Source organism: Dinoponera quadriceps, unplaced genomic scaffold (genome assembly GCF_001313825.1).
Source record: "Dinoponera quadriceps isolate SergipeBrazil2010 unplaced genomic scaffold, ASM131382v1 scaffold5230, whole genome shotgun sequence".
Classification (NCBI taxonomy): Eukaryota; Metazoa; Arthropoda; class Insecta; order Hymenoptera; family Formicidae; genus Dinoponera; species Dinoponera quadriceps.
The window spans coordinates 435,471-448,716 of record NW_014559346.1 but is presented as its reverse complement, the minus strand read 5'-3'; the positions used below and the strand labels follow the sequence as shown (position 1 = coordinate 448,716).

The 13,246-nt window shown below is 49.7% G+C and overlaps 1 protein-coding gene across 4 annotated transcripts in view; it reads right to left on the bottom strand.

Annotated features, from left to right (window-relative positions):
• Positions 1 to 19: 19 nt before the first annotated feature.
• The window catches only part of LOC106750383 (band 3 anion transport protein), a 31,335-nt gene continuing 18,108 nt past the window's right edge, over positions 20 to 13,246 (bottom strand). Inside the window, exons 1-9 of one of the 4 annotated variants that reach the window (XM_014630710.1) lie at positions 12,379 to 12,490; positions 8,341 to 8,509; positions 7,682 to 7,763; positions 7,116 to 7,490; positions 5,363 to 6,056; positions 4,900 to 4,962; positions 2,123 to 2,720; positions 878 to 1,988; positions 20 to 806 (exon numbers count right to left, since the gene is read on the bottom strand). In XM_014630710.1, coding sequence (XP_014486196.1) covers positions 143 to 806; positions 878 to 1,988; positions 2,123 to 2,720; positions 4,900 to 4,962; positions 5,363 to 6,056; positions 7,116 to 7,490; positions 7,682 to 7,763; positions 8,341 to 8,509; positions 12,379 to 12,480 — 3,858 coding nt within the window. In that variant the 5' untranslated portion in view covers positions 12,481 to 12,490 and the 3' untranslated portion in view covers positions 20 to 142. Of the gene's footprint in view, positions 807 to 877; positions 1,989 to 2,122; positions 2,721 to 4,899; positions 4,963 to 5,362; positions 6,057 to 7,115; positions 7,491 to 7,681; positions 7,764 to 8,340; positions 8,510 to 12,378; positions 12,491 to 13,246 lie in introns of those variants that run through there. The other 3 variants (XM_014630712.1, XM_014630713.1, XM_014630714.1) reach the window with 3 other exon arrangements.

The following is a 13,246-nucleotide window of genomic DNA, read 5'->3' as shown; positions in this document are numbered from 1 at the left end:
CCCCCCCAAAGATCCTGACGTGAGATACAGACGTACGAGTCGAACCGTCGCCGGAAGGTACGCGAGACGAAGTGGAGGCCCGGAAGAGAGAGACACACAACACGGACAGAGGCGACTCGATTGTTGATTTAAGGCACAGTATCTAACCAGGTAGCGGGGCTTCCTCGTAGAAGTCGAGCTCGTCCTCGTGCTCGGACCCCTTGCTATCGAGGGCGCGCAGCTCCGCGGCGGTGAAGAAGTGGCTCATCTGTGCGCGCAGCGGGATCATCAGGATGAGGAAGAAGGGCAGGGCCAGGGCGGCCCTGGTGCTCTTCACGATCCAGAGCACGGCCAGGCACAGAATCTGTATCAGGGTGAAGACGTGCATCTTGTACGTCTGTACGCGGCGCACGTAATTCGCCGTGCCGTGATGCTTGACCGGCATGAAGAAGAGCTTGACGCGATCGAAGAGCTGGACGCCGTTGGTCGAGGAGATGCCCATGTAGAGAAAGACGCCGAGCAGGACGGACATCGGCACGCGTCGCAGGAGCGGCGCCATCAGCACGCTCACGCCTATCAGTACGGCGACGAGGAGGGCGCTCACCCTCTGCTCCTTCACCTCGACGATGTGGGGCTTGTCGCCGGGCGCGTGCGTGCGCGACATCACCGTCACCGCCGAGACGTGGGTGAGGGAGCGCACCGACGCCGCGGAGCACCACGGCGCGCCCATCAGGCCGCAGCCGACGTTCATCAGGCAGACCACGACTATGTCCATGTGGTAGCCGTTGCCCTTCCGCAGTTTGCGCTCCTTCTTGTCGATGATCAATCTGCGGGCACGGCGGGTCAGTACTCCGGGCTTTAATACAGATCTTGGATAGTTGAATGTGTATATACTCACTCGGATATCTGAGTCTCCATGAATACGAGGATGTAGACGAGCAAGGCCGGCACCACGCAAGCCAGCGCCATCCAGAACGGTATGGACTTCTCCATGCCGGCGGGCGACACGAACCAGCTTCTGTCGGGCACTGTCGGGGTGAGTCCCTCGGGGACCAGTAGTTTCTCCGTCCTCACCATCGCCAGATAGTCGATCAGGACGAAGACGATGATGCTGATGGGCACGCCGAAATCGCCGAAGGCTCTGCGGGCGCTACGGCCCAAGTAATGGCTGTTACGGAAGATCCTGAGGTAGTAAGCGCCCAGGAAGGTGCCGAGGCAGAGGATGGTGCACATCAGCGCGGTGTTGGGCTGGTTGACGAGCAGCCCGGCGACGTCGCGTCTCGGCACGAGCTCGCTCGCGTTCTCCAAGCGATACGTCGTCTCGCTCGCGTTCCACGCCGGCGACGTCGTGATCTTCATCTCGGTGACGTAGAGCGGATAGACGGTGCCGTTGACGAGGCTCGGCCCGAAGCTGTACTCGTGCAGGAGGGGATTGCGCGCGAAGTAGTTGTAGAGCTTGATGAACGTCTCGACGATGTAGAGGATGGAGATCAGCCCGGTGAAGATCTCCTCGGTGAAACGGGTGAAGAGCCGCACGAGGACCGAGCCCTCGACGCAGGCGATCATCAGAGCGATTATGCCCATCCACGCGCCCACGTACACCCGCACGGTGAGGAACTCGAGCTCGTTCGCCATGCAGAAGTTGTACAGGCTCTCGTCGAACAGCAGCAACGGCCCGGTCGTGCCGATTATCACCAGCGGTTGGGTGGCGAACAACGCCATCACCACGCCGGTCCACGAGCCGGAAACCAAGGTCTCGGAGATGCCGATCACGTTCTGCGTCTTGTCGCTCATCAGCCCGCCGAAGGTGATGGCGGTGCAGAGGGCGGCGAAGTACATGAAAATGGCGGCGGCGAGGCAGGACGAGCTGAGACCGTCCGTGAAGTCCGACAGGTAGAACGGGTAGCGGCGCTTGATGTCGTTGATCAGACAGCCGAACGGCCGTCTGGTGCGTCGCAACGGATCGTCCTCCTCCGGCGGCTTCTTCTCCTCTTCTTCCGCCAGGAGAGCTGCGGATCGACGGCACCGATGACGAATTAAATTGTGTAACATAATCATGCTGGATAAGTTAATTCGGTTAGAAGGATTAACCGAGAGAGAGAGAGAGAGAGATTTGCGTTTGAATTCGAAAGATCCCTTTTACCTTTCTTCACCGCCGCCTCGCTTTGTATCATCGGCTTCGTCTTCTCCTCGAGCGCCCTCGCCTTCCTCTTCCTGATCGCCTCGCTCTTCGCCTTGAGCTCGTCGAACGGCAACAGCGCTTGCCTCTCCCAGTCGCCGGGCGGCAGTACGATCGAATCGTCGAGGAACTCGTTGATCGCCGACAGCAATTCCCGCCTCTCGGTCGCCCTGTACGCGACCTTGTGGAACGACGTGTTCGCCATCAAGGTGGAGATAGACCGGCCGATCTCGTGGTAGTCCAGGTCCGCGTTCCTCGGCCCCAGCAGGGTGAACATGAACCTCACCGGCATCGTGACTTCCGTGATGGACGGCATGAACACACCCTCGGCCAATCGCACGAAAGCTATCGTCGGCTGGTCCAGGAAGTCAACGGCGCCAACGAGGACGACCGTCGCCTCGGCGCCGGCCGGTATCCTCTTCAGGATGTACTCGTTGTGGCCCTTCTTCAGATCCTCGTTGCTGCTCGTGTACGTCAGCTCCTCCTTGACGTCGATCACGGTGTGGTTGCTGTCCAGTGCCAGGTTCGACGAAACGATCTTCGGCTTCGCGTCGTGCAGATTCTGTTGGATTTTTGAACGAAATCGTCAGGGGGACTGCCTGAGAGAATGAGAGAGCTCGGGGCTTCGCCGTCGCGAAGAGAATCGGTGTGATCTTTCCGGTGAAGAATTGAAAAGTGATAAAGTGTCCGCTGATTATGTCTCAATATCATGAAACTGGAGCGATCCGCGTCATCAAATGATCTCGGGTGAAAGCGGAAGAATGTTCATTCGGTGCTTTCACTTAATAAATATAATATTTTAGAAATATGATATTTATCAGATGATATCTACAGAGTATCCGAAACTTTTCGGACATCCGGTGATAGTGGAGTAAACCTGGTTTCAATAGAGTTTGGGAACTTTTTCCCGATGCCGTTCGGAAAAACACGGCTAGTGGGAGGATTAAGCTTCAAAGATTAGACGAAAACGAGTTCCTTCGTCAAACCATCGGCTGTGTCCCGAGTTGCATCAGAAAGAAAATATTCACACCGTTTTGAAACTAAGCATACACCGTAACATTCAATTTCGATTGAAAACGTATACTCGATGATTTACAAAAATGATGTGAAAAATATACTTTATATGAGTGAAAAGTCACGTCGAACTTTGAATAAATTAATTGTCACTCCAATTTTCGAGTGGGATTTCAATTGAATTTTTTTTTTGTTACTTCGGCCAGTTTAATCTGATTTTCATCCAATTTCATGATACTGCTTCATGTCTAATGATTCACAAAGAAATATGTCGGAATGTAATAATAAACCTACAATAATGAGAAACCTTAATTGATCTTTGAAAGTTTACGATTCGAGGAAAGAAAAATGTGCTAAGGACAAGACGGGAGAAAAAAATGTAATTGCCTTTTATAGTACTTGCATCATCGAAATTGAAGTGAGATCAAAGAAGGCGAGACACCTCGAACGGGAAGAGTGCGCGTGGTAGAAGTTCTGAATCGCAAAGCGAGGATAAACGCCACGTATGTAGATCGTTACTCTTCTACACACACACACACACATACACACACACACGCGCACACGCACAGTATATTCGTGCCGTAGATTATAATGTGGTGCACCAAGATACGACGCAATCTCATTCTGAAGGAAGAAAAACGGTCGAATTGACCAAATCGGCGCAGTCCGAGGAAATATCGTGTCTATTGAACAAATTAAGCAATATGTTGCGATAACGTGGTTATCGGCCAAGTCGCGCCTCAACGAGATGAATTGCGGAAGCAAAGTGTCGCGTCGTATCTTCGTACGATTCGTTCCGTACAAGAAAGAAATGGAAATAAAAAGTTAGGCGTGAGGAAATTGCAAAAGTAAAAATCCAGCCAGCAGAGAGACACGGCACGGTGATTGTAAGCGTTCGCGCGATCATCAATATCGGATCGACGGGGGTTGTTCAACCGCGAATATTTCTGTAATCAATCTATAAGTTCCCCCCCTCCCCTCTCTCTCTCTGTGTCGTTAAATACAACAGCTGTTATATATTTGTAGAAAAGGCTACTCTGAATAAGAAAGTCCTTTACCATTTCGCAAATAACACGCCAATTTTTGAATCGTTAATTAAAGAAGTCATTAATTAATAATTCGAAATTCTGCGTGTTATTTGCAAAATAGTATAGAACTTTTTTTTCTCGCGAACGCTTGAGAGTTGCGTTTCGTTACTTTACCATTAATTCGTGGGAGAATAGGACTATTACATATATCAACCTAACCGAAATCGGAGGGGACGAAACCTGATCGTCCCCCTGCAAGGCGCATCCTACAGGCTAAGCCCACACACGACCCTATCCACCGGTCTACCTAAATGACCCGACGACGGTTCTGCCGATTTCGGTGTTTAGCTACCTCACCCTGACGGTCGTTGGTATTTTAGATGCACGAGACATAAAACGTGTGTGTCGAGTGAAGGATGCGAATGTGGAATAAGAAATTAAACCAACCGAATCTTTCTCTTTCTTCACGTGACACGAATAAAATCGTGAACGCAAACCGAGTGAAAGTCATGTTCGATTCATGCTGAAGAGATTTTCGTAGACTCGTCGAAAATCACGTGGGCAAACCAAAGGAATTCGCGAATTGGACGAAGTGCGGGCAGCAAACGGGATGAAGAGTTAGCGATAAGAATGAAGAAGAAGAAAAAAAAAAAAGAAGAGAAAAGAACTGCGTTCGACTTTCGGGAACGAGAGATTTACATGTCGGGTTACATGGTTCTCAGCGGCTTCCCGCGCAGCGTCTTCCTCCTCCAGCCAGATGGACTGCGGAAACAACATTAGTACACTGTCAGTGAAAGCTATTTCCCCACTGCCACCCCCACGCTACGACTACTCGCTACTACCGAGCTCTCGCCCCCCAGGTAGCCTCCTCGGAGCGTCGAGGCGCCGACCGCGTTAACTCGCGCCCCCCNCCCCCCCCCAAACTCATCTGCGTCTACGATCTTATTGCTATGCAAGCGCGATTCGAGACACAACGTTACGCGCGATCGCAATTGACCTTCCTTTCGTTCACTACGCTATGGAGCATCGGGCCGCTATCGTGGAAGTCGCGCGAAAACCGACAAGAGTCTGCGAGAGAAAAGACGTTCAGACCGCCGTTCGATTCCGCCGCCAATGGCGATGGAGAGCGAACGATACGACTTAGCGACGAAGGCCTACCTACCTGAAGGCTGGTGTAGCTGGAATAACTCCTTTTGGTGCCGAAACGGAAGCCCCGCTCGTGTTCGTGCACGTGCCGGTGCCTCAGCAGCAGCGCTCGCATCACGACCGGCCTGTCCTCGGCCAGGATCAGCTCCTCGACGACCATCTGTTCGACCACCCTGTAGGCTAGCCCGGGCAGGTCCTTCTCCTCCAGGTCGAGGAGCACTACGCCGGTCTCCAGGCAACGACGTAGGTTCAACAACGAGTGAAAGCTCAGGGAGGCTACGTGAGGCCTGCCCCATCTGTCGGCACCCTCCTCGACGTCCTCTTCGTATTTGATCCACCGCGCTGTCTCCCGCCACTCCCGCTCCTCCCCCATACCGTGGAGCTCGTCCAGCTGGACGAATACCTCGTGCGGCGAGTGGTCGTACATCTTCTTGAAGGTGTCGTGCGGGATACCGCCCTCCTTCCGCCGGCCGATCTGCACCACCGAGGGCCGGTGGGCCGCCTTGTGCCGGCGCATGCCGCGCGGATCGTCGCTCCGATGCGACTCCAGGTCGTCGATGTCGAGCTCCTGCAGGGTGCTCGCCTCCTCCGGCTGGACGCTGACGCGCCGGGTCAGCAGGCCGGTGCCGTCCGGCAGACCGGCGCCCGAACGCTTCCGCCATTGTGGGTCCTCCTGCAGGGAGTACTTGCGGGACTTGTGGTGATGGCGTCTGGAAAGCGGCCGTTGAATGACAAGATGAATATATATATATATATATATATGTGGTAATTATTCAGTTTAGGAGAAATCCACCCCCAATGACCTTGACATATTTTGCAAAAGTCACTCTCGTGAGTGACCTTCAGAAGGTTTCAGCCAACGTCGCTCGTTGTTTATTAAAAAGTTATGAGCAAAAGAAGTTTGAAAAATGTGACACACCTCTAATTACACCAGTAATTATATTCTGCAATAATTACGAAAACGAGTCGCATTTATATTTAACGTGTTTCAACCCAACACATCGCAATACGCCGTCATAATTATAAATATTTTATATAAAGCGCAAAAGAAGTTCAGACGTTGTTGACGATTTTTGTCATTATCTACCGATCAGTTTAATAAAAATTCCGTAAAAGTCGCATTAAGTTGATTTGACTTCATTCGACTAAATTAGGGTTGATTAGAGCTTTCGTGGGAAATGGCTGAGAAAAGGGGCGGAGGGGAAAGAGGGTCGAAATGAAATTAGCACGTTCAGGCGTCGGTTGAGCGCGAAAATCAGACTATTTCCGTCACAGTGCCTGCGATGAAATATCCCGTCGGAAAGCGACGATAATAGCGGGGCTGAGACGAGCCCCTACGAGTTTAAAAGGACTATATCGTCGTGTCTGTCGCGGATATTACGAGCACGAAAACTAGATCATCTTCGATATCCGGGCGAAAGTTTAAATCCGGTCGCATTTCACGTCACAATTTTACGGGCCTCCGTATTTGCGCCGTGTATTTCAACCGCGCGCAATTATGAACACGAAACGGCCGACCTTTATTTCGTACCATCCAACGAGCTGTGCGCGAACGCGCGGCGGTGACAATTCCGGTACGGAGCGGTACCGAGTCCCGGACGATGATCTATAAGACGCGCTAAAAAAAGTGAAGAGAAAAAAGAAAACAAGGAACATCCACCATCGGTGGACTCGCAAGGAGAGGGGGGAGAGTGCAGCGAATTTATTATTATAATTTTTGCATTGACCGGTGTCATCAGAATACGATAAAAAACAAAGTTCGTCCTTACTTGTGCTCGTGTTTCTGGTGTCGTCGACATTTTCGGTCCTCCTCGTGGCCGCTCGGCGCAACGTCCGCCGGCACTTCCGGGGTTTGCGCGCACGGTGTCTCCTCCTCCTTGATGTTCTCGAACTGCACTCGCGGGCTGCCGACGGACGGGCTGTCGCTGAAGCCGGAGGCCGCTCTCTCGGAGATCGGCGCCTCGCTCTCGCTGCTGATTACGTTCTCGGTTTCCTCGGCCGTTTCCTCGTCCGCCTCGGCGTTGGCGGCCTCGGCCGTGCCGGCCGACGCGTTATTGACGCCGTCAGTTTCGTGAAATTCGTTGCTCCTCGGCTGGACATTACTGTGCTCCTCCTCCGTGGACACTTCCGCCGCCGATCCTTCACTACGTGATAACGCGGGGAGAGTAGCGTATCAGATTTGTCGTTTTCAAGCTTTATCGAACTTGTTGCAAACATGAAAGTTCCACCTTGTGTATCTAATCGAGATTCGTCTCGAGATAAAGAGACTCGAGAGGAATCGGAGGTATCATCGGTAGTTGCAGTCGAGAACGCTCTGTATATACTGCTAACTTACGGTGAGAGGTGTCGCCGCATAGATCTGGAATGCAAGCTCTTCAGGGGCATGTGCGGGTGAGGGTAGCTCCTTTTCCGATGTTCTGAAAAGTACATATCAGAAATATGAAAAATAAATAAAATACAAGACATATAAAATAAATACATAATTTCTCACGTCTCCAACACACATATAGAAAGAAAAACAATTCCGGTGACCGAGGACTGGAGTTGTGAAAATAACGATTAAATTTTTCTCAATTGGCGATTAGTATGAGCTCGATCAAAGACCGTTTAATTGATTCCAACGAATTCAATTAAAGGTCGTTTAATTGCCGACTGAACTTTGCAAATTTTAATTAGAGACCGCTCGGTCGACAATTGATACGAGCAAACTCAACCTAAATTCAATTGTTAAGACCACCGTGGAGCACAGAGACGCTAAAGTGACTCCAGCGCGCGAGAAAGTTGTAAATTTCGAAATTACACGGGTTAGAAAATTTGTATCAGCGGTAGAAATTAGCACAAAACAGATCTTAGATAACATAATAGGTCTGTTTTGATTTTGTTGATTTGGTTCTGCCGGAGTTTCACAGAATTCTCGTCGTCCTCCGCTCGAAGGAACTTCGAGGAGACGATGATAACACGCGAAGTCTCGAAAGCACGAAAGTCTCAACTTACGATTGAAGTCGCGATCGCCATATCGCGAGGGTGGACCGCGATCCGATCCGACCGACTCCGAGGGCGAGCCAAGGCGGGCTACGTCGAATTTCTCCCCAGCATCCATTGCGAAGACCTTCTCCATCTCCTCGTCGAGCTCTGGTCCCATTTCCGTGCCATGCCCGTCGACCTGTGTGACACATCAAAAGAGAAATACGAATAAAATCGCATGTATTCGTCTCATTACGTCGCTCAAGTTTCAATAAACAAGCGTATCACAAAGAAGCAGACAATTAAGATATCAATTCTCTGCGAAGGAGGTCCTCGAGATCCGACGACGAGGATGTCGCTCCTTTACTGTCGCATCGACGCGCTGAGCCACGCATGTGAATCACACTGAGAAAAAAAGATACGCAAAGAATGAAACATTTGGTGGATGCTGAAAATATATTTTCTTCTATACTACTATACATATCTTCGTTCATTGAGAAATATTGCGATGCCGCGAAAAGGCAGACAGAGAGAGGGAGAGACCCTCCGTTAGTTAATCCGCGTCGCCGCATTGCATAATAAAACGCGAATGCGCGCGCGACAACTCTTTAAGGATTAATGCCATGTTGTAAGAGTTCCACCCAGTGAAAAGCTTTGTGTCCTGAGCGAGCGAGCGAGCAGTACATGACGCACAAAGCTACCCACCACCACCACCGCCACGCGGTGGGTTACGTAAGGACCTCGTACGCATCATGACGTCCTTACGCGGTAAATGAAAACACCCCGGCACCGAGACACGGAATGTCGCTTATCGCGCGGGTGGCGCGCGTTCTCCCGCGAAAAACTTGCATCTATAAATAGAAGCTACTGTGCTCCAGTTTCCAGCCCCCACCACCCCCTCCTGCCGCTGCCCGCGAGACGTCCGTCATTCCGAAAAGTCGCTCCGATCGCGAGTGAGCGGAGATATCACTGCAAATCGAAGTCTGTTATTTCAGCTGAAGTTTTTCCCACACACATTTCTTGCCGCTTTCAAATCACGTTATTCAACGCGTGGATTGGATTCGTGTTAACTTATAATTTAACACGATCAAGCGTTTTTAAATCATGTAATTTTGAAGCGGCAAGAAACATGTAAAAAAGAGCTTCGGTCGAATGTGTCACTTTTGAACGTTTATGTATGTAAAAATAATTGAATTTGCAGTGATCCTGCCGGTGCTTCCACGATCGATCCTTTCAGCCACTCTGTCCCTTGTCTGCGAAAATTAGATGATCGCGCGCTAATTATCTCCGGACCACTCCGTCGGCGCGATATTTCAGACAGGATCGATGCCGATATCGGCGATCCCGCGACGAGGAGGAGCGATCCATCCTCGCGTCCGCGCACCATTAGCAGTTACATTAACGTTCTTTCCGCTCCTCCTAGGAGACGCACGTTGTCGGTCTATTCTGAGAAACTGATAGTCGTATAGAACAGTAATAGCGTTATAGGTGCGCTCCGCTCCGTGAATAGCGATTTTATTTTCAATCTCGTTTCGTTTCCGAACGGAAATCCGCTTTAAAGTTCATTCTCGGGAGTCCGGTCGAATCTCGCTTTTTCTCCCTCGTGCAAGCTTAAAAATACCGCCGGGCGGTACCACCATCTGTTCAAGCGTACACAACGTTCGTCCGCACAATGCTCAAAGAGCCATTGAAAATCGATCTTTCGCACTTCGTTATACGTTGTCGAAATCTGACTCGGTTCTGTGTCAAACGACAGATTTGCAGTTACGCGCGCGTCAACAGTTAGCAAATGTCATCGTTTGCTCTGCCTCTTTCTCGTCGAGAACCCCCCCTCCCTCTCTCTCACTCTCTCTCTCTGAAAAAATTCACGAAACGATACCAACGTTTTTATTTCTCTCTCTTTTGTTTGCAAGGAATTGAGTCGTTGGTTTTTTCCCAGTTTGAGCTTGAGAATTTCCCAGCAAGCGTGAAGAGAGAAATGTCACAAGTCAAAGGATCGAGGGGGAAGAATAGAGCTGCAGAGAGAGAGGGAGAGAAACCTATAAGCGCGCCCTATAATATTAAATAATATTATTTAATATTAAGTAATATTTCTGGAATATTTTTCTATATTGTTATTATTTTATTCTTTTTTTAATATTCTAAGAACATTTTTATAATATGCCAAAAATATTATGTGAAATGGACGTATCAATAAAGAGCATCCGTATAATATTAAAAAAGATCACATAATACATATTTAGGATATTATAGGAATATTATTTTAATATTGAATAACATTAATAAAATATTTTACGAATATTACGCGCTTACAGAGGTTACACCAGCGCGATAAAAATCTTGGAGCGATATTATCTCGAGCTAATCCCGCGCGTCATCTGCCGCACGACTATCAAGACGAACGTTGCTCACGTTGGCCGTCTGGCGTCAAGATCTCTCTTGTAAATTGTCACGCTCGGCGAAATTGGAGAACTTGGTGAAGCTGAAGAAAAGTAACGATCGACATTTTTGTTGCCGCGCCGCTGCTCTTTGCGTACGGGCGTTCTAATTTTGCAAAGTTCTAATCTTGACAAAATTGCGAGTCGTAAAATTTTATAATCGCACTTGTTCTCGACGCAGTTCGCCGTTCGCGTAATTTCGACGTCAGCGTAATGCGAACAAACATTTCCATATTTCCCTAAAAAAAAAAGTAAAGATCAATGGCAAGACCGCGCGACGATTATAGTTATTGTTTAAATAGACACCCTATTTTATTCGAAGAATTACGTGCATGTAACACAGACTCGCGATATGATTAAGTCGCGACCGTAATTATCGAGAAACGGGAGAAAAACGCATGTAAAACGGGAAAAAAAACAGAAAACAAAGTCAGGGTCTGCTTCTTGTGTCTTGCATTTACGGAAAAATTACGGAAAGATTTACGATCCTTTCCTCTCTGACTAGTCGCTTAAAAAATGATCCGCGTGTGTACCGAAGTCTGTGATATACCGATTTCTTTTCTGGCGAAACGCAACAAGAACGCCTCTGATTCGAAATTCCAAGGTTCGAGGCGGGATTACGATTCTACAGAAACTTCTAAATCCTTTCCAGTGTAACCTCACCACTCGAAGCGAGAAAAGGGAGGGAGTATTTTCAATACGACAGTGACAATACTAGCGCTCGGAATCGAGAGGACGAATGTTGAAAAAATATGGAAGTGATTTTATTATCGCTCCACTTAACACAGATTATAATAGCTTTATTTGAGATGGAAAATTAGTTGAAAAACATATCAAAAGACGGCAATTAAATATCTATGAGGAAGAGGTCGACTTCAAGTTTTGAAGCTTCAAGGTTTTGGCCTTGGAGAATCTTTCTTTTACTTAAATTTCTTGAAGTTACTTTCGGAATCACACCGAAAACAAACAGAAAGCGGCAGTAATTTCGTTCAAAACGACAATAACAATATTACCGCACGCAAAATCGCAAAGAGAAATATTTCACTCATACTCGGAACGAATCTTGACTACGAATTCTCCGTACGAGCGAATGTTCCGATCGACCGGAGCAAATATGTCCCCGTTTATGGTGTAACACTCGTCGGATTCACTCTCTCCGATTTCGAAAGAAGACATTTACCCGAGGATTCAAAGTACGATCGCTCTATATGAGCGAAAAGTTCGAATTCCAGCGACCACTCATCGTTCTGCCTTTCGGGCGGGATTTCACTCCGAGGGATTTCAAGGGGCAGGAGCTCGACGAAATCGGCGAAGTGTGACCCACAGGCTATATGTCGCCTTCGACCTTTTCACACCTCGCTCAATTACCACACTCGACGCGCATCGCAGACTCTAAATTCCTCGAACCTTACTGGACAAACCGCTCCGGGATCGTGAAGGGTGAATCTCCCGCAGTCAGCTGCGAGTTACGGCAGCAGCACGAAACTTCTCCCTCTCTTTTCCCCGGGGTAGACGGGTCCGACGGTGGATCGTGAATTCACGGACGAACGACACAGATCGGATACACGGAAGCGGGATGGGTTGGCGGAGGGAGGGGGGAGGGACGATTTCGAGCAGGAAGTCGTGTCACCTGGTGCGTCGTCCGCAGGGAGCGGCGTAGCCAACGGAGCACTTTGCCCCGCGCCCGCTGCAGGAACGACTTCCCGGAGGAACCGGCGGCAGTCTCAGGCATGGCATCCCGGGCCGAGCGGCAACCCGGCCGGTCGACGAGCTTGCTGAGCTGGAGGAACCCGAACTGAGGGCAGAGAAGAGGGTGGTGGCCGGGAAGAGCGAGACCAGAGAGAGAGAGAGGGAGGGAGGGAGGGAGGAAGGAAGAAATGGGGAAACCGCTGGGGTGGGGAATGACGGTTGCGAGGTAGGGGCGGCGGATCGATATCAACCCCCATACGCTGTCTATCGCGAGCAACCCCTTCGTTCCTTTCGCACCCTCCCTCTGATCGCCAGTCCGCCTGTCCGCTCGTCCTACCCTGCTACTTGCAGTTTCATTCAATTTCCAATCTTTCAAGCTTTCGGGGATTTATTGTGTGTGTAATTTGCTGAGGCGGGCGGGTGCCCGCGGGATGAAAGACCGCGCGACCTACCCGAAACAGAAACACGCGGTATGAACGAAATTGAGGAAAATTAGGCGGCGGAGAATGGCGGGATGTTGCGGACGGGGGATTCTCTCGGAAGATGTGACACGAATGGGATTGGGAAATCTGCGTGAAAAATCCGAGCCGGCGAAAAGAGGGTGATGCTGCATGGAGAAAGGAAACACGCTAGAATAGCAAATTCTTTGTTTGTATAGTGGCGGTAAAAAACAAAGAAATTCGTTCGGACAGCAGAAAGATTTGTCAGGAGTATTTATTAGTCGTTATGCAGCAAGATAATTTAATTATGCCGGCTAAATTTTATTGCTGTCGCGACGCTTTGCTGCGGTAGTAAAATTTTTTTTCGCG